General features: G+C 38.2%; 1 protein-coding gene across 4 annotated transcripts in view; it reads right to left on the bottom strand.

The window, feature by feature from the left end:
• The window catches only part of CCDC13 (coiled-coil domain containing 13), a 123,005-nt gene that overhangs the window by 52,598 nt on the left and 48,214 nt on the right, over positions 1-22,193 (bottom strand). For 3 of the 4 annotated variants that reach the window (XM_074197845.1, XM_074197846.1, XM_074197847.1), the window contains exons 8-10: positions 20,104-20,262; positions 3,486-3,662; positions 952-1,158 (exon numbers count right to left, since the gene is read on the bottom strand). In XM_074197845.1, coding sequence (XP_074053946.1) covers positions 952-1,158; positions 3,486-3,662; positions 20,104-20,262 — 543 coding nt within the window. The remainder of the gene's footprint in view (positions 1-951; positions 1,159-3,485; positions 3,663-20,103; positions 20,263-22,193) is intronic. The other variant, XM_074197848.1, reaches the window with a different exon arrangement.

Below are 22,193 nucleotides of genomic sequence, written 5' to 3'. Positions count from 1 at the left end.
AGCAGGTATTTAGGGAACATGCATTATTTATTCCACTTTTATCATTCAATTCAATAACTATGATTAAACTTCCCACTATGCCCATGGCCTTAAAATCAGGGTTGAGTATACAACAATGAAAAATGGCATGGTGCCCAGTCTCAAAGAGCTTAGAATGAACGAACAAATGAAAGGTAAAAAAAAGTTATTAAGCACTTACTATGTGCAAAGTGATGGAAATACAAAGGGTACAATCATAAAAATAATTGAATGTGGCTACTGGAACATATTCACAAATTATTATGATCCCACAATGTAATGAGGCAAAGTTGAAATCTCAACAATGGAAAATTCATGGGAAAATAATCTAAAGTGCTCTGTGAGAAGCACCGCCAATGAAGACATCTCCAAGATTGCAATGATGTATTTATTAACAGATTAAAAAGATTTGATCAGAAAGACTCTAAGATGACCTTCTTCTGTCCTCTCTTCAGGGTCTGCCAAGAGATGCTATGGTATGATAAAAAGAGCACCACATCTGAGGTCAAAGGATCTGGGTTCAAAAACCTTTCTTATTCCCTATTTGACCTTGGTCAACATAGTCCACCTCTGTGAACCTCAGTGTTCTCATCTGTAAAATTAGTTTACACTTAGTGACTTTTAACACTCCTTTGAGTTCTTACACAACTACATTCTGAGAAAAATTTGAGATGGAAGCTCCAGACAAAATGCTTTTGGGAACCTGTAAGGAAGGAGAATTGGTGGTTTAGCCCATGGAATCACACAGTACAATGATGACAAAGATATTCTTAAACTGCAAATCCCCTGGCTCCTTGTTCCATGCTCTTCCACTATGTAGCTGCTATTACTGCCAGTAATAATAATAATAAATAATAAACCACCAAGGTGAATTATCCAGTTCAAAAAAACTCTTTCAAACATGACTTATGGATGCTCACACTATGCTTTTACCTGAAGAGTGAGGTGACCAATTTCTTCTTCCAGCTCTTGGACCTTTGCCTCTCGTTCAGCCACCATCTCCTGGAGCTGGGCTATAAGACAGCTGCTTTTTTGATTCTGCATGGTCAGCTGTTGGTCCAAGTTTTGTTGAGACTCCTTTGTCCTTTCATCATGGTGACTGAGTTTACTTAAGATATCTTGCAGCTGTTTTAACTGGCTCTGAGGAAGTTCAAAAAAAAAGTCACTGGAGATCATAGTTCTGAATGCTCCAGAATCATAGACACTCAGAACAAGAAGGGATCTTGTGGTGCATTTCAGCCAATACTTGAAGCAGGAATACTTCCCTCACAAGCAGTCATTTAACATCTGCTTGAAGACTTGTAGGGAGAGGAACAAGCCCATCCTACTTTTGTATAGGTCTCAGTGTTGGGAAATTTCTTTCAGTGAACCAAACCAGACTTTTCTGCATGCTCTCAGGTATCAAACAGAATAAATCTAGATCCTTCCCCACATGCTAGCCCTGGAAATACCAGGTAACAACCATAATCCTTCCAACCCCTACCCCCAAATCTTGTCTTTTCCAAGCTTCATTTAAACAATCCTTAAATGACATTATTTCTAGGTTTCTCATCATCATAGCTGCTCTCCTCTAGACAAACTGTCCTTTCTAAAATGTTGTACCCAGAATTGGATTCAATACACCAGATGTGACCTGAGCAGAGTAAAGGACAGTATGATTATCCCCACCCTCATTCTGGGTGCAGGGCTTCTATTCATGCAATTAAGACTGCAGGAGCTTTGGGGCCACCATGTTTTGCTATTGACTCATATTGAGCATGCAGGTCACTAAAACCTCCTAGTCTTTTTGCACATGAACCATTCAGCAGCCATAGCTCTTTATTCTGTACTTCCGTAGGTGATTTTTTTTAATCCTACCCCCCAAATTTGAGGCACTTAACATTTATCTCTAACTTCCTAACTTAAGTCCATCATTCCAGTCCAAATCTTTAGATTCTAAGCATGGCATCTAGCATATTAGTTAAACCTCCTACCTGTGTGTTATCTGCAAATTCAATAAACTTGCCATCTAGGCCTCCATCTAAATCATTGATATAAATGTTATAAAGTACATGGATAAAAATAGAGTCTTGGAGCATACCTCCAAAGACCTTCCTTGAGTTACACTCATGGAGAAGCTCTTCATTGCACTAACAAGGGAAAACACACAAGCAGTTCAATAACCTTAGACCCAATTTTTTCCTCAGTAGTCTTCAATTTCCTATGCTGTCTTTCCACTAAGCCCCCTTCCTTGCCAGGAGGAGGTTTGGTAGAATTGGGGCTATAGCTGCCTAGAAATAAGCACACATGAGCCCTAACCATCAACCTGAGGAATCCCTTCCTACCTTCTGAATCATAAAAAACTTGAAGAGACAGTCCATTCCACTCCCAAGTCCTACTCCTACTCCCCAAAAGCAATCACTTTGATCTTCGTTGCCTAGAAGCACACTAAAATATCAGCTGAAAATGGTTAAAGCTATCTCCTTCAACAGGCATTTTCAGATGACTTTTAAGAAAAAAGTCTTTTAGATTCAAAGAGACAAAGATCTAATGTTGGAGTTTTAAACACCTTAAAAGGGGGTCTCATAATTCAAACATGTTTGAATTTAAAGTTATTTAAGGATTAAAGTTTGAAAAGTACTAAAAGATTTTTTGATGAAATTATAGAAATGCAAAGTAGCACAGCATAATTACTTTAGCAAGGACATGTAATTTCATTGGCATGGGGGCTCCCTCCACCAGTGCAGATCTTAACCATTCCTACCCATTAGTAGATGGTTCTTCATGAGTTGATGGAATTGAAAAAAATTCACTCCTTGCTGTCTTTACCACATGTACTACTTGGGAGAGATTCCTGAGTCAGAGGATATATCTGAATACCAACAATGAAATTCCTCCATGACAATCCCTTTCATGATTCATGCAAAACTAACTTCACATCTCCCAGGGGCAAGAAAGAAAACTAGATCTTCCTGAGAACCTTTCAGGTATCTTTTATTACTTTTCTTTGTTCTTTTATACGAGTCTTATGCATTCCCCACTTCATCTATGCAGTTACTTAAACTAGTTCCCCTATAGTATAATCTCCCTTCTCCATTTATTCAAATTCTATCTAACCTCTCAGACCAGCTCAAGGCTTATCCATCCCATGATGATTCCCAATTATTCTAGCTTCACTGAGCTTTTTCTCTCTTTACAATATCTATTTCTTAGGAAACATAAAAAGTATGAGATTGCAAATATACCATATATCTTCAAAGTTCTGAACTGGAAAGGATCCAAAGGGGCATCTAATTCAAACCCTGCCTGAAGCAGTAATCTCCCAGACAAAACCCCTTGCAAGTGCTTCATTAGTCCTACCAGTCACCTCTGAATGAATGGTAATAGCAAGGAGGTCTCCCTCCTAGGATCAAGGCTCTTTTGCCTTTGGCACGCTTCGGGAAGAGTGTGAGTCTATAAGGCAATCACACAGCTACTGATGGATATACCATTAAAGCATCTATGAGCTCATCGTCATGTTTGCCTTTCTCAAGCAAGGTTATGATTTGGCTCTTAAGTGTTTTAATTTCATTGGATAACACTTTGTTCCGGGATTTTATGCCATCACATTTTCGTTTCAGTTCTTCATGATCTTTTTGAAGAATATCTCGCTCACTCGTGAGTCTCTGAAATGAGATAAGGCATGATTATACAAAATAATCCCAATTAGTAATTCAACAAACATTTATTAAGCAACTACTCAGCACTTGGAATGAAAAGATGATCATGACATAGACCCTGTCCTTAAGGAGCTTATAGTCATAGGATTTTAAAGCCGAAAAAGGATTTTCAGACCATAAAATTCAAAACCTTTCACTTTGCAGCTGAGAAAACGGAGCCTCAGAGGAATGTTGCTACTTACCCATCACTTCCTATCAGTTATTCCAGTCCTCTTCAGCATGAGGTGAAAGGAAATGCTACTCTTCCTATGGGACTTCTAAGCAAATCATTTCAAACTCATTTTGCTTCACTGGTCATTTCCTATCTGGAGAGTTAAATTATTGTATGTATATTTGAATTTAAAATTGTTTAAGGTTTAAAATTTGAAAAGTACTAAAAGATTTTTGATGAAATTAATTATAGAAATGCAAAGCAGTACAACATAATTTATTATTTCAGCAGTTCAAGGACATGTAATTTCATTGGCATGTGGGCTCCCTCCACCAGTGCAGATTTCAGTCTTTCCTACCCATTAATAGATGGTTCTTCATAAATTTATGGGACTGAAAAAATTCACTCCTTGCTAGCCTACCACATAATAGGTGATAAGCTCCTGGGCTCTTGGCAGCAGTTCAAAGAGAAAGTAATAGACTTGGATCCAGTGAACTTGGGACAGGGAGATCAGTTAAAATTCTGTATCAGATACTAATGTGTTTTGGTGCTACAGGTGAGAAATTTCCTTTCTCTAAGATCAATTTTCTCATTTGTAAAATATGGATGATATTTGTATCAACTGCCTGAGTAAAGTGATTTTTAAACCTTAAAGTATTACAGAGGATGGAGGAACTATTTTTCTCAGTCTGGCTGTTGACAATATGGCAGCCTCAAGTGCCAATGTTTGAAGCCTTCCCAGCCTGAGTCACCTAGGTTTGAGTCAGTCAGTGAAATAGGGTCTACTCCTCAACCCACAGAGGACTCAAAAAAGAAATCAAGAGGAGGAAGAAGAGGAGCCGCCAGACAGAGCAACAAAATCTGAAAAGCTCACTTACAGTAGGGAATTTAGGAAAAGTTGGAAGAAGTTACAGTGGTCTGCAAGGAAAATGAGATGTTGACATTTTTGCCACAGCGAAGTGACTTCAGTCAGTACTCAAAGAGTAAGCTCATTTATCTCCTAGAACAAAAGACAGAGGAGGTTGAAAAATGCTTCTCTGCTCCACAGGTTATTATGAAAAATAGTGATCCTTTAAAAAAAATGGGAAAGGAGTCCCAATGTGAAAATGAAGAAGAAAAGAAATATGAAGAGGCAATGAGAGGAGGATGGAAGGATGTTCCACAGAGTAGAAAGGTAAGAAAACACTGACCACTTAGGATTAAGTTAACAGATATCAGGCTATTTCAGAAGAGAGAGTTGAGGACTCTGAGTAAGAAGCAAGCTACTTCTCCTTTTGAGGGATGATTATATGGATACACAGGGACATTTGGGTGAGAGACAATCCAGTAAGGTTTGTCAGAGGAAGAAGCATTGGTTGGAGATTCCATGCTAAGAAGCACTTGGATATTTGTTGAACAGATCAATAAACAAGCATTTATCAAGTGCCTACCACGTGCCAAGTACTGGAGTAGATACTCCCAAAAGTGAGTATCCTTGCTCTCAAGAAGTTTGTATTCTGACAGAAGTGTACTTTTCTGGCCTAAAGGTGTAGACAAGAGTGAAAAAGACTCTCCTAAGCCTTGGCAAATTGGATGCCAACTCATCACTTGTGGTGAACTGCTCAGAACAAATGATATAACTAGATATAGAACAAGAGGAATCAAGAAAGCTATGGCATCTAGTACAACATGCTGAAGGCCTGAAGAATAGCAAGTGGTGTTTTCAACAATGCTGCTAATTGAAGGTGAAACTTTTGGACAGAAAAGCAGATGTATGCAGTCAAAGACAGAATTCAAAATTTCTGGATTGCAGTTTAAAATATAGGAATGACAGGCTCCTAGTTAGGGATGGAATGCACTTGACTAATTAAGTGCACTTGTCTGAAGTCTGACAAAATCCAATCAACTGAAAGACAAGGGGAAAGAAGAAAATTGCTTCCATATATCCACCAAATTTGTGATCAGGATTAGCTGTAGTGTAGGAAGACAAATACCTTTAAAGAGCCAGAAATTCATAGGAGAAAATATTCTCATCAGTCAGTCAACAAAGCATTTGGTAAACATTAACTATATACAAGAAAAAACAGTATTGAAACTCATAGCCTCAGATGTCTGGTCACAAATTTACAATATATGGTTAACAAGGAAGATGATCCTAATGCTTCAAATTCAAAGAGAAAAATAACAACGAGTCTTGGTGGGATGAGGCCCATGACTAGAATAAGGTTCTAGAAGGATATTCCTATTCAAAAGGAAAAAAGAGATAGTAAAAAAGATTATGGGGAATGTAATATTAGTGGGAGTGCACTGGAGCCCATCTCACTGACTCTTGAAAGTTAATTGTTAAATTTTCAGTGTTTATTTTTATACTTAGGAAATCAGGAAATGCTACAAATCAGGGTTTGATTTATTCTGTTGATTGTGTACTTAAGAAAGTGATGGAAAAAAATTAAAAATGTGACTTGAATACTTTTTTATTCAGAGAGTAATTAGCTATTTCTTGATTGCCTTAATGATAATTTCATTATAATGTTAACTGTATTTTTCAAGGCACAGAGAAATAACAAGAGGAGAATTTCTGTTTTAGATCTGATTTTCACCAATCCAAGAGTGATCTGGTATATTAGAGTAAAAATAAGAGAAACCTTGGGTAGAAAAAAAATTGCTTCATCTTTGAGTTTGGGATAAAGGAGAAGAAAGCCAGGAATATTATGATATATATCCAAAATTTGGGGGAAGAAGTCTTCAAATGAGTTCAAAGAAAACATAGGTAGGATTTGATAGATTCAAATTCTACATGGGTAATTAGCCCCAGTGAAGTGAAATTCTCAAAATGAAATTCTGAAGACTCAAAAAAATCCAGTTATGATGGGGAAGAAAAGGAATCCATCATCAAATTATATTTTTTTCAAAAATATCTACAGAAGATAAAAGCAAGGGAAGAATAGAGAATGGACACAAAAGTGCAGCATAGTTTTACGATAGTCTCAGGAGTGCTAAAGTTCAGAATGAGTTGGATATGGCAAGAAGAGCTATGAGTAATGGAAAGGTTTGCATTTGTAACAGTTTTGTTTCATTTTTTTTGTTTTGAGAAAACAGGAGGACAAAATAAGTAAAGAGGACCACTTTTTGGAGAAGATAGGGTTGTGATGATAACATTGAACAAGAAAGAAAGGAAAGAAAGGAAAGCCTTATACTTATCTTTGTCAACTTCAGTTTCCTCATCGGTAAGGGAATAAAAATGGCATCTAATCTCAGGGTTGTGGTAAGGATTAAATGAACTAATAATTATAAGATGTTTAGCAATGTTATATAAAATATTAGTTATTATTATTATTAAAGTCTGATAAGGTATTTTTCACTGAATTTGTCAAATATAATCAAAAGTGGTTTGTCATCAGATGGAACTGATGAAATGTTTAAAATTCAAGAGCTGAATCAAAAGGTACTTCACTGAGAGTTGATTCCTTCCCCTCTTGACTCTACTCTTGACTTTCTGGACAATGCCCCAGCTGCTATTCTCACACTGGAATATCTCTCTCTGCCATGTCAGCCCCCTTCTTCCATTGGTGAGTTTCTCCTCAGACCCCATTATGAGGGTTTCCTTTTTGTGTTTTGCTTTCCCCCATTAGACATGCATGTAAACTGGGGGGTACTGTCCTAAGTTACCAGCCTTACTTTTTCCTCTGGAGCTATCTGGATCCAGTGGCCAGATATCAATCAAGATGACAGGAGATGGTCCTGGATGTAAGGTCAACAGAACTGAGTGACTTGCCCAGTGTCATACAGTTAGTAAGTGGCAAGATATCCCAGGCTGGATTAGAACCCAGCTCCTTCTGACTCCAGGTCTGCCCAGTAAGCACTTAAATCCTTCTTGACTGCCTGTCTTATCACCTTGGGTGAAGTCCACATGTCAGCTAGGAATTTTAGAATACAAGGTTGAATCATACAAATTTGTTTATAGAAGTGGAAAGGTTTCTCATAGCAATCCAGGATCAGACCAACCACCAGAAATTACAGAAAGATTATCTTTCTGTTAATCGATGCACATCATACTATTAAATGGTGGAAATCACATATCATAGCAAGTGAATTTTAGGATACATGACAAAATGGCAGGCTAGACATTTTCTCCAATCTTCATGACCTCTCAAATGTCACCAGAATAGGAACTGTAAACAACAGAAAAATCAATTTTAGTTGACTCCTTGGTCACCAAGAACTCCAAAGAGGAAATAATTTGTTGAACTTAGAGCTGAGAAATCCCTAACCCCTAAGTTGTTTGCATCACCACTTGTCATACTCTGTCAGGGTTGAACTCAAATCTACTCACTCTACCCTTCCTCCCTATGCCAAAGAAAACCAAAAGAGAGAGGCTTGCTCTGTGATGCAACAAAACTCAACCAGAGAATTAAGGAACAGAAGGACCTGGAGCAAGAGTCATGTGAGTGGTCAGTGGTACTCCACCAATCCTGAGGGAAAGAGCCCAGCATCCAGTTAGTCTCAATTCTGTCCCCCCGCCCAAGACATCACTTAAGTTAGACCAAGGGCAATGAAACATGAATTGTTCAGCATGGGAAGCCTAAGACAGCTTTAAGGTCCATCACCATCAATAAGGAAGGAGTCAGAAAGAGAGCAACAGGGAAATAAAAGGTTAAAAAAAAGACTTGAACTTAGCAGAGATTCAAGAGGAAGAAATCTCAATTAAAGACCCTGAACATCAGTAGATAAACTAACAGAGAAGACACTAATAACAAAAGGGGATTCAGTTTCCAGATCAATTAAATGACTCTAGACATCTATGAAGAAATATTGCAAGATAAAGGAAAATGGGGCCAAGATGGCAGAGAGAAGACAGGCACAGTTCTAAAATCTCCTGATCTTTCCCCATATATGATATGAAATAAACCTCGTAACAGAAATATGGTCAACAAAACCCAGAAAGAAAAGCCAGGAGAAAGAACATCCACTCAGGATTTGTCTTCCCCAATCATGGGTGAGTCCAGGCACAGAGTGCAGATCAGCCATGGATCAGCCATGGATCAGCCTGATTAGCACAGGGTTGGAGCCCCAGAACCTGAGGGCCGGAGAACCGGACCTGCTTGATCAGCGGCAGGGCTAGAGCCTGGTCTACCACGGGGCCTTGGATCAACTAGGGAGCAAAGGCATTGGTGGAGGTGCTGACCCTCAGCCGACAGGGCTGGGGGGAGAGTTCAGGTGCAGGAGAGCTGTGGACATCATCCCTGGACTCCTCTGGTACAGAGGAACTCTGAGTCTACACCTCCATTTCAGCTGAAGCCTCTTCCCAGAACAAACACAGTTATGGACCTTCTGCCCCAGGCACAGGTGCAGGAGCAGAAGAACCACCTCAGCTGACAATAGAGAGTGATGACCTCACCCCAGGGTATAGCCCACCATTGATTGAAGACAAAAGTATTTAATAGCTTCAAACATTCCCTCCAGGCCAAGGTCTATAACCCTACTTAGGAGAAATACTTAAATACTTAAATACTGGGAAATATGGATAAAGAGGAAAAAGGGGGAAATATACAAATAGAGGGAAGATAGCATGGAGGGCAATAAAGAGTTAGTAATTATAATTTTGAATGTAAATGGAATGAACTCTCCCTTAAAACATAAGCAAATAACAGGTGGATTAAAAACCAGAATCCTACAATATGCTGCTTACAAGAAATTCATTTGAAGCAGAGATACATATAGAGAAAAGGTAAAAGGTTGGAGCAAAATATATTTTGCTTTAGCTGAAGTGAAAAAAGCAGGGGTAGCACTCCTTATCTCAGACAAAGCAGCTGCAAAAATAGATAGCATTAAAAGAGATAAGGAAGTAAATTATGCCCTCCTAAAAAGTACCATAGACAATAAAATGATTTCGATACTGAGTATATATATATATATATATATATATATATATATATATATATATATATATATATACCCAATGGAGGAGAAGCTGAAAGAATTACAAGAACACATGGACAGAAAAACTCTACTAATGGGAGACCTCAACCTCCTGCTCTCAGATCTAGATAAATCGAATCATAAAATAAAGAAGAAGTTAAGGAGGTAAATAGAATGTTAGAAAAACTAGACATGAAAGACCCATGGAGGAAATTGAATGGGGATAGAAAGGAATATACCTTTTTCTCTGTAGTACATGGCACTTATACAAAACTTGACCATGTACTAAGGCATAAAAACCTAATGATCAACTGCAGAAAGGCAGAAATAGTGAATACATCTTTCTCAGATCACAATGCAATAAAAATCATATGCAATATTGGGCCAGGGAGATACAGACCTAGAAGTAATTGGACACTGAATAACTTCATTTTAAAGAATGAGTGGATCAAACAACAAATTATAGAAAAAATTAATTATTTTATCCTAGATAATGACAATAATGAAACAACATACCAAAACCTATGGGATTCGTTCAAAGTGGCTGTCAGGGGATATATTATATCTTTAAATGCTTACATGAATAAATTAGAGAAAGAGGAAATAAATGAATTAATTATGCAACTAAAAAAATTAGAGAAAGAACAAATTAAAAATCCCCAAATAAATACCAAATTAGAAATTCTAAAAATTAAAAGAGAAATCAATAAAATTGAAAGCAAAAAAAAAACTATTGAATTAATAAATAAAACCAAGAGTTGGTTTTATGAAAAAAACAATGAAATTGGGGCGGCTAGGTGTCAAAGTGGATAAAGTATCGGCCTTGGAGTCAAGAGTACCTGGGTTCAAATCTGGTCTCAGACACTTAATAATTACCTAGCTGTGTGGCCTTGGGCAAGCCACTTAACCCCATTTTGCCTTGCAAAAACCTAAAAACAAAAAAAAAAATAAAATGGATAAACCTCTGGTCAATTTGATTAAAAAAAAGAAAGAAGAAAACCAAATTGCTAGTATCATAAATGAAAAAGGTGAACTCACCACCAATGAGGAGGAAATTAAAGTAATAATTTGGAAGTATTTTGCCCAACTCTATGCCAATAAATTTGACAATCTAAGTGAAATAGATGAATATTTACAAAAGTATAAGTTGCCCAAGTTAAATGAAAAGATTAAATACCTAAGAAAAAAGAAATTCAACAAGCCATCATTGAACTCCCTAAGAAAAATCTCCAGGGCCTGATGGATTGACAAGTGAATTCTACCAAACAGTTCCAATTCTATATAAACTCTTTGGAAAAATAGGGGATGATGGAACTCTGCCTAACTCTTTCTATGAAACCAATATGGTACTGACATCTAAACCAGGAAGAGTTAAAACAGAGAAAGAAAATTATAGCCTTATCTCCCCAATGAATATAGATGAAAAAATCTTAAATAAGTCTTAGCAAAATTACAAGTTATCATTAGGATAATACATTATGAACAAGTAGGATTCATCCCAGGAATGCAGGGTTGGTTCAATATTGGGAAAACTGTTAGTATAATTAATTATATCAACAACAAACCTATCAGAAATTATGTGATTATATTAATAGATGCTGAAAAAGCTTTTGACAAAATACAACACCCATTCCTACTAAAAACACTAGAGAGTATAGGAATGAATAGACTGTTGCTTAGAATAATAAGGAGGGGCTCCTCTGGTCTAGAGCATTATATTCAATGGGAAGAGGTTATAGGCATTTGCAATAAGATCAGGGGTGAAACAAGGGTGCCCATTATCACCACTACTATTCAATGTCATATTACAAATATTAGCTTCAGCAATTAGAGAAGAAAAAGAAATTGAAGAAATTAGTATTGGAGGGGGCGGCTAGGTGGCCCAGTGGATCGAACACTGGCCTTGGAGTCAGGAGTACCTGGGTTCAAATCCAGCCTCAGACACTTAATAATTACCTAGCTGTGTGGCCTTGGGCAAGCCACTTAACCCCACTGCCTTGCAAAAACTAAAAAAAAAAATAGAATTGGAAAGGAAGAGACAAAACTTTCACTCTGCAGATGACATGATGGTATACCTAGAGAATCCCAGGAAATCATCCAAAAAACTACTAGAAACAATTAGCAATTTTAGCAAAGTTGCAGGACATAAAATAAACCCTCATAAATCCTCAACTTTTCTATATATGACTAGCAAGGTACAGCAGGAAGAGCTAGAAAGAGAAATCCCATTCAAAGTAACGTCAGACAATATCAAATACCTGGGAGTCTATTTGCCAAGGCAGACTCAGAAACTTTTTGAACACAATTATAAAACAATTCTCACACAAATTAAATTGGATTTAAATAACTGGGCAAACATCAACTGCTCATGGATAGGTCGAGCCAATATAATAAAAATGACAATTTTACCAAAATTAAACTATTTGTTTAGTGCCCTAATCTTAAATCATAATTCAAAATTCCAAAAATTACTTTAATGAGTTAGAAAAAGTTGTAAATTCATATAGAGAATTAAAAAGTCAAGAATTTCCAGGAATTTAATGAAAAAAAGTGTAGAAGAAGGTGGCTTAACCCTACCTGATCTAAAATTGTATTACAAAGCATCAGTCATCAAAACTGTCTGGTATTGGCTAAGAAATAGAGTGGTGGACCAGTGAAATAGACTAGGTGCAATAGCAGGAAACAATTATACTAATCTGCTGTTTCATAAACCCAAAGAGTCAACTATTGGGCTAAAAACTCTCTCCAATAAAAACTGCTGAGAAAACTGGAAGTTAGTATGAAAGAAACTTAGATTAGACCAACACCTCACACCCTATACCAAGATAAGATCAAAATGGATTTTAGACATAAAAAAAAATACTATAAGCAAACTATAAGATCAAGGACTAGTTTACCTGTCAGATCTATGGAAAGTGAAGCAGTTTATGACTAAAGGAAGAGATGGAGAACATCACTAAAAGCAAACTAGATGATTTTGATAACATTAAATTAAAAAGCTTTTGCACGGACTGTAATACCAGGTTTTTTCCCTAAATTAAAGGTAATAGTCCTTGGTCTTTGTTCAAACTCCACAGTTCTTTCTCTGGATACAGATGGTATTCTCCACTGCAGACAACCCCAAATTGTCCCTGATTGTTGCACTGATGGAATGAGTGAGTCCATCAAGGTTATATCAATAGTACTTGTAACCAAGATCAAAAGAAATGTAGTAAATTGGGAAACAATCTTTACAACTAGTGTTTCTGACAAAGGACTAAGTTGTAAAATATACAGAAAACTGAGTCATATTTTTTAAAAAAGCCATTTCTCAATTGACCAATGGTCAAAGGATATGCAAAGACAATTTGCAGAAGAGGAGATCAAAGTAATCCATAGTCATATGAAAAATTGCTCTTATTAGAGAAATGCAAATTAAAGCTTCTCTGAGGTACCACCTTATACCTCTCAGACTGGCCAATATGACCAGAAAGGATAATGATCATTGTTGGAAGGGTTGGGGGAAATCTGGGACACTATTACATTGTTGGTGGAGCTGTGAACTCATCCAACCTTTCTGGAGAGAAATTTGGAACTATGCCCAAAGGGCAACAAAAATGTGCATACCCTTTGATCCAGCAATACCACTACTAGGTCTATACCCTGAAGAGATGATGAAAAAGGGTAAAAACATCACTTGTACAAAAAATATTCATAGCAGCCCCACTTTTGGTGGCAAAGAATTGGAAATCAAGTAAAGGTCCTTCAATTGGGGAATGGCTAGGCAAACTGTGGTCTATATATGTCATGGAACACTATTGTTCTATTAGAAAGCAGGAAGGATGGGAATTCAGGGAAGCCTTGAGGGATTTGCATGAACTGATGATGAGTGAGACGAGCAGAATCAGAAAAACATTGTACACCCTAACAGCAACATGGGGGGTGATGATCAATCTTGATGGACTCGCTCATTCCATCAGTGCAACAATCAGGGACAATTTGGGGCTGTCTGCAGTGGAGAATACCATCTGTATCCAGAGAAACAACTGTGAAGGCTGAACAAAGACCAAGGACTATTACCTTTAATTTAGAAAAAACACTGATAGCTTATTGTCTGATCTTGCTATCTCTTATATTTTATGTTTCTTCCTTAAGGATATGATTTATGTCTTATCACATTCAATTTGGATCAATGTATAGTGGTGGGGGAGGGAATTAAGATTAGGGGGAAAAATTGTAAAACTCAAATAAAATCTTTTTTAAAAATTTAAAAAAGACAAAGGAAAATGAAACAACATTGATCGTTTTCTCTCAAGAAAGCATGGAAACATAGCAGAATATTTTTGAATAATTTTTGGTTTTGCAAGGCAATGGGGTTAAGTGACTTGCCCAGGGTCACAAAGCTAAGCTAAGTATTAAGTGTCAGAGAGCAGATTTGAACTCAGGGCCTCCTGACTCCAGGACTCCATTCACTGCAACAACTAGCTGCTCCATTCTGAATGGTTTAAAAAAAAATTAGGAATTGTGAAAATAGAATTTATGACCTACACAGCAGAAATAATCGGCAGAGTAGAAAAACTCTATTCCATAGTGCAGGGGGGAAACTTTTTTCTGCCAAGGGCCATTTGGATATTTATAATATCAATTCACAGACATACAAAATTATCAACTTGAAAATTAACCTGCTATATTTGATTAAACATTTAAATAATTCACTCCGAAAAACCTCTTAGATTAATACATTGTTTTAGCAACACCAGACCAAATGATCTTATATGACCCAAGGGCTGGATGTTCCTCACCCCTACCTCAGTGGCAGGTCTGATCATAGAAACAAAAGAGAGAATAACTGATTGTAGATGTAAATATACAGAAGTGAAAGACAAGCTTGAAAAAGAGATTTCACAGCAGGCTGTAAAAATATGGAATCTACCAGATTCCATACTAGAAGAATATTATCAGTTGGTTAGAGGTATATATACCATAAGGTAATTATGTGTTACAAAAATAACAGATAATGGGGACAGCCTCAAACTATTCTTGAGAATTCCATAAATAAACTATATTGAAACTGAGGCATTATCACAGCTCAAATTGTTAACTACAATTACTTGGTTCTAACACTGATTTGAAAAAAAATCAAGAAAAATGTGCATTGGGATTTGGTTTTTTTAGGTTGGAGGGGGGAGTTTTTTTTGATAATTGATGGTTAACTTTATCTAAGAGCCCAGGACATCAAACTGAATCTTCCTAGTTCTTTGTCTTCTTTGTTCTTTTATTTGGTGACTTCTTTCCTCTTTAGTTTCCTCCAGCTTCTGTGCATCTTTGGAAAAACTTAATGTAAAAAGTCTTAAGTCACCAAATAACAGCATGCAAGTCAGGATTAACAAGGGGGAATCATGTACTTGATCCCCAACCAAGTCTGACATGTTTTTTCAAACATGCCATAGTTGGTCTGAAGTTCTTACATAACTTTCTCTGATAAGTGATCTAATGTTGTTCAGTAATTTCAATTGTGTCTGAGTATTCATGATCCCATTTTTGGGTTTTCTTGGCAAAGATACTGAAGATTTGCCATTTTCTTCTCTAGCTCATTTGACAGATGAGGAAATTGAGATATTTAGGGTGAAGTGACATCCCCAGGGTCATACATCTAAGTAAGTATCTGAGACCATATTTAAACTCAGGTCTTCCTGACTCCAGTGCTGCTATCCCATCCACTGGGCCACCTAGTTAGCTACACCAGTGGACATAAGCGGGATATCAATTGTGAGCCTTTCCTGATGATGCTCCTCATCATGGCTGGGAATCAAGTACATGATTCTCCCTTGTTTCTCCTAACTTTCACGCTGTCACTTGGTGACTAAAAAGACTTTTTCAATTAAGGCTTTTCAGGATACACAGAAGCTGGAGGAAACTAAAGAGGAAAGAAGAGAAGCCACCAAATGAAAGAAGGTCTTGCAGGATATCTTGACTGTCATTGTTGTTAAATGGAACCTGAAAGGTGTTGGTGTCTTTTCTAAGTTTGTTATGACCTTGTTTAGCAATTATTCTCCATCTTCACCTTCTCTTTCTAGGTGACCATTTCTAGAAATGAGACTTTTCACAATACTAAACTGTTAATTCCTGGCATATTTTGATAATCTTTGTGTAACATAGAGGAAAGCAGGTCATCCAACTAGCTGAACTATGTTGCTTTCTCAATTGCTTATGTTCAGGTGGCTTGGAGGAAGGCATCAGGTCATCAAGGTCATTAAGTTAGCTCAACCCTTCAATATCCTGGCCACCTGGCCCTTTATACCACATACCCAAGGCCAGGTGAGCCATGAGACACTCATTAAAAACACCCAGGCTAAGATGGCTGCTGTGAGGACTCACAAGGTGGTCTTCATAGTCATCTTAATCCAGGTGCCAGTATGATGGTTTTAGTAGACACTGACATAGAAACTCAATCTTTAAGATATATAGACTACAAAATGTACAAGGCATGGAGTCCTAGAAGAAGAAAGGTCTTTATGAATGTAGCATGATATGGTGGAAAGAATGCTGAATCTCAAGTCAGAAAATCTCAGTTCACATACCCTTCTAATGATGATTGACTGTGTGACCTTGGACAGATCTCTTAATCTCTTAAATTTCTTCATCTATAAAACAAAGGGTTGAGTTATATGGTCCCTTCCAGTTTAGAGTTCTATAATTCTATGATCCTACTCAAAATTAAAACCATTATCGGGGGCAGCTAGGTGGCATAATGGATAAAGCACCAGTCCTGGAGTCAGGAGTACCTGGGTTCAAATCCAGTCTCAGACACTTAATAATGACCTAGCTGTGTGGCCTTGGGCAAGCCACTTAACCCTGTTTGCCTTGCAAAAACCTAAAAAAAAGAAAACCATTATCAGAGCAGGATGACATACAGTATCATCATTACTGGAAGTTCTACTCAAGATCTCCCACCCAGGCTTTCAATGAGCCTACAGAAGATTATTTCACATCCAAAAATTGTAAAATTTAATTAGAAAAAAACAGTCATTTATTTCCAGCTGTCCTACAATGACCAGAACCTTTAATAATAATAGCAGGAAAAAAACTTGTCCCAAGACTACCCTTATGTAAACCTTATTCAATTAAGATGAGATGAGATATTATTGCCATCACTATAAATAATGACATTCCTAATAATTAGAACTTCCAAAAGTGAAATGGACTGGCTCAGGGTGAGCTAGAGGGTCTCTGAAGTCCCTTTTGCCCTTTAGGCTCTGTGATATTTCAAGTTATCATTTGATCTTACTGTATTTGAGAAAATGTTAGAAGACCCTGAGGAGAGACTACTACAGATTTGGAACTGGCTGGAGGTTTCTAGTCAAGGAACACAGCTGCTCTCTTTACATAAATCAGGTACATAATGTTTGTTGAATTTTCTATACCATCTGTTCCTTCCTCCCCCTTCCCACAGTTGTCATACTAGTTCAGCTCCGCCATCATACCCCCATCCCCGCCCCACCACCACCATTACCACCTCATGTATGGACTTTAACAGCTTTCTAAATGCTCTCTATATCTAATCCATTCCTATTGAAGGACATCAAGCCAACTTTCCTAAAACATTAATTTGATGTTGAGCTCTGACTCCAAAATATCTAAAGGCCTGCTCCCTCTTTCCCCATTGCCCAGTTAATTCAGAGACTGGCAAAAGACACTTACTTTAGAATTGGAAGGCAATTTAATTCACCCCACTTGTTATTCAGTTGGTTTTCAGTCATGTACAACTCTTCATGACCCCATTTGGGTTTTCTTGGCAAAGATACTAGAGTATCTTTGTTTACTTTTTTTACCTTTTCCTTCTCTAGCGCATTTGACAGATGAGAAAACTGAGGCAAACAGGTTGAAGTGATTTGCCCAGAGTCACATTGCTAATAAGTGTCTGAGGCCAGATTTGAACTCAGGAAGATGAGACTTTCTGACACCAAACTCAGCAACTGATACACTTTCCCACCTTGCTGCACCTTGTTTTATATGTAATAAAGGTTCGAGGACTGATTGGCATATGGAGATTTGTAATTCAGAGAGATAAATAGTCCCTCTTCATCCTGGGAGGAAGATAAACTATACAAATCTCTGGATCCAGAAGATGGTTTGAAGTCACTCACACCCAAGAGTTTTTGAAAGAGGAGCACCAAACCTGTGAGACAGCTAACTTTATATTAGAGAGCTAGCTTTATATTAGAACAGCAGTAGCAGCAGTGAGATGGTATCTTTACTCTACTTAGAACTTAATAAGTCAAGCTGAAAAAAAAATAGTGGTACAAGGTTAGTGAAGGAGGGAGGGGCAGGTAAACGTTAAATTAGAGAAAAGAAGCAACTTCTGACCAAATTTTAGAAATTTTTCTAACTTGGGTGGAGTGGGCATCTGAGCTATAATAATTGTTTAATAACTTTCTGTCCTATATAAAAACTCTAACATAGTGGAGAAAGGGACCAAGTGAATCTGCCCTCAGGATAAAATCAAGATAATTGTTGAAATAGGATGAGGCTGATTAAATTTTTGGAGAAGACTGAGGTAAGGAGGAGAAGGTGATGATGGAACAAAAAAATTACATCCTCAGCCACCCCCAAGGGGGAAGACAGGTGAGGCCTGAAAAGGAACACTTCAGCTTTACCCCTTCAAAGACCAAAAAGAAAGACTACAGAGCCTTCCACAGTGCCACCCTCTGGTCCTACATGAAGGAACTGGAGCCTACATAATTCAGACTGACTTTCCCAAGTCAGGATCTCTCATTCCAAAACCAGAGAGGGCTTAGCTTCCTCTACCACAACTGTCACAGCCCTACAGTCTCACATCCTGGGTGGCATCCCCAATTCTCCTTCTCTAATCAAACTTAGGTACCACTGCTTTGAACATCCTGCTGCCTGTGGCCTAGTTTTCTTCCCGATCCTAAACACAACATATTCAGTCTCAATTCCAGAATTTTTTTAATAACATTTTACTGATAATTTAAAAAAAAACAACTTTCTCCCTCTTCCTCCCTAAGGCAGATCTTTTCCATACTTCTGAGGTTCAGCCCAAGTGTTGCCAGCTTCTTGAGGCCTCTCAGGGACTCCATTTTGACAGGATCTCCTCTTCTCTCAACTTCTACGGGACTCTATACTGTGTTGGGTTGTTTCCTATGCTTGGATATGTCTCTCTCTCCTCCCTCTGTGTCAAGTTCATTTCTACATAGCTGACAAAGCCCAATTCAAATGGTACCATCTTCAAGAAGACTTGCAAATTCCCTGGCTCTGCTCCAACTGGCAACAACTCTGATCTTCTGATCTCAGTCTGCTGGTGTGTATAGCATGGGCTATTGTACTTTATATGGATATCTGTTCTGATGCGTGGGCATAATGCCCTCTTGCTTATCTTATCCCCCCAAAAGAATTGGGATCATGAGGGTAGGTCCTGGGGGAATATCTAAATGTTGTAACTCCTTTAGCTCCTAGAACAATTCGTTTGTCAAATAAATGAATTTCTATAGCAAATAAGATAAAAGTCAGGGGTCAGAAGCTAATCTGCACACATACACACTCACACTCACACTCACACACTCACAAACAACCACAAAAATACTTCTCCCTGTGGGAATATGATCAAACCCTTCTTAACCTAAGGCCTTCTTAAGATGGTGATTTCAAGTAGTTGTCTGTGTAGCCCCAGGACTCAGCCACATAAAACATACTTTCTAACCACAAAATGGTACTTGGGCAAAGTACTCAGGTCAGCACTCTGAATCTGGTAAATAGCTGTCAGCCAAGGGTGTAGCATACACCTGGGGGGTGAGGCAGCAGTGAGACTTGGGTTGGACTTTGGGCATGTATACCAGTTAAGTCACTTTTCTTGTATGTAACCTAGTGCAGGTAATACCTCCCCAATCTGGAACTGTTTCTTCTTCTGTAAAATGATGATCTGTAAGATAAAGAACCTGAGGCAAACAGCATGAAGTGACTTGCCCAGGGTCTCAGAACTAGTGAGTATCTGAGGCCAGAGGTGGACTCAAGAAGATGAGTCTTCCTGACTTCAAACCCAGAGTGCTCTCCACTGTGCTACCTATCTGCCCTATCGTGATTTATAATTATGTGTAGTTTGTGCCCAACTAAGACTATTAGTTCTATAAGGATGAGAACCATGTCTTATCTAAGATTTTTGTTTTTCATAAAACTTAGTACCTAGTTTTGTACATAAGTAGGTGTTTAATAAATGTTTAATTGCCTGTTATTATATTATAAAAAATGGGAATGTCTTGAACATCCTGAGAGCTAGCCCAGTGTATCTGGAAGTATCCAGCTTAAACCTTCGGAATCCCAGCCAGAGAAGCTCTTCTTTACCTCTAATGCATCCTTTTTTTCTTTTTCCAAGATACGGATCTTTAAGAGGTTTTTCTCTTGGGCCGAAAATTTCTTTGTTTCTGAGTGGTTTGACATGTCCTCCTCATTATTAATGGAACGATTCCGAGTTGAACCTAATTGATTCTCAAGTTCTCGAATCTGGGGGAAAATAGAAAAACAAAGTTCCACAGGTGTAGGTTCAAGCCCCACTGCTGAGTAGATCATTTTAATCCAATAAAAGGGGAATGGTTCTACAGGGTGCCTGTCAAATGCGCAAACTGAAAAAGCTTGACCATGGAAGGGAGGAATCAAAATTCACTAGTATCATTGACAAAGGACAGTGGTAATTCCCATCCCTGGCTCCTAATTTTTCATATACGACTAGGAAAAGGTTTTTTCCTGTTACTCTGGTTATAGCCACTTCATATAATAACATTTTAATAACATTTTAAATCTTTCAGAGGATATTAGCTTGAATCACAGCTTCAATATTATTCAAAGCCCACAGGAGAAGTTCTAAGGAGCTGTGAGCAGTCAGGATGCCCCAAGGGCAGAGAGATCTGTCCTCAAATCCAAACCAAAATGTGTGCAACTATTCACAAATGAGAAGGGTCAAGGAAAGAGGCCTAAAACCTGGGTACTAATCCAATTCCTCTTTAACACATTTATTATGTGACCTTGCAAATCCTCTCTCTGCAGATTGAGTTTCCTCATCTATAATGTGAGACAGATGAACTAGAATCTCTAGCTCCCTTGGCTAAGACATTCTATGATCTGCGTTTAAGGTCCATTCCAGCTCTGACATCCTATGTTCTAAGTCTCTTCTAGTTCTGACAGTCTATAGTCTGTGCTCTAAGCACTCCTCTAGCTCTAACATTCTATATTCTGAGGCCTCCTATCTTTGACATTCTATGTTCTAAGGTATCTTGTAGCTCTAACAGTCTAAGATCTCCAGGTCTACCCTCTGTGTTGTGAGGTCCCTGCCAACTCAAACATTATATACACTACAGAACTATTCTCAAGAGCAATTGACAAGAAAAAATGGAGTTATGCCTCAAAATAAAAACTTCATTGTACTGAGAAATTGGAACCAACCAACTACAAGAAATCTGGGCAAATTATTTAGAAAGACCCACTGTTCCTATAGGTGAGATCTTTGACCCCTGTGGTCATCCTGAAATAGAGAATTTGACCTGAAGCTGTTAGTTGTAATCACCTCTTCAAAACCTGAAGGAAATTAGCTTGGATCCAGAGACCTAAGATCCCAACAGGGACACTAAAGTGAATCTTAAAGGAGAACTGACCTGCCAGAGGCCACGTCCCTCAAATTTGCCTCCTAAGCCCAGGACTCCAACCCCCACCGACAGCATCTAACATCTCCCTTGCTCCTTTGTGCCTCTCCTCCCCACTTCCTACCTCTTTCATAAGAGACTGGAAGATCAAATTAACTTAGGCTTTTGCTCCTGGGGAGGCTGTAAGGATCTCCTAAAGGGAGGGGACCTCAGGGCTCCCTTCAGAAAGCCTAGGCCGCAGGGTTGTAGGTTGCCTAAGCCAGCGTTCCCATTGCCATCCACACTCCCAAGTCCCTTGTCCTCAGTCATGTCAATCCCATGTTCTAAATCATTTCCCTTCCCTTCCATTCTGTGCTGCAAAATCCCTGATCCACTTTTGGAAAACTGCCTTTAGGTTTAAACCATTCTCCTGTAAATTACTTTTCACATGTCTTACACTGACTTATATTTGTACATGTTTGCTCCACTAGAAGGGAAGCCTGCTTCATTTTGTCTCTGTCTCCCCAGTGCCAGTGGGCACATGCCAGGCACTCAGAAATATCTGTTGACTTAAACTGAATAGTATGTAGAGCTGGTCAGAACTGAAAAGGCTAGTAATCTGATCTTATCCTTTTACGGATAAGGAAACCATAGCTCAGAGAGAAGTGAGGGCATACCTAGAAAAGAAGAGCCTTGAACCCAGGTGACTAGAGCCCAATTCCATTCTAATCTCCACTGTACAATGCAGCTTCTTTGGAAAAAAATACTTGACTGTACAAACAAATTGGGAAAATAAATGCTTAATAAAGACTTATGAAT

The sequence above is a fragment of the Macrotis lagotis genome, chromosome 8 (assembly GCF_037893015.1).
Source record: "Macrotis lagotis isolate mMagLag1 chromosome 8, bilby.v1.9.chrom.fasta, whole genome shotgun sequence".
Taxonomy (NCBI): Eukaryota; Metazoa; Chordata; class Mammalia; order Peramelemorphia; family Peramelidae; genus Macrotis; species Macrotis lagotis.
This window is presented reverse-complemented; position numbering and strand designations above follow the sequence as displayed.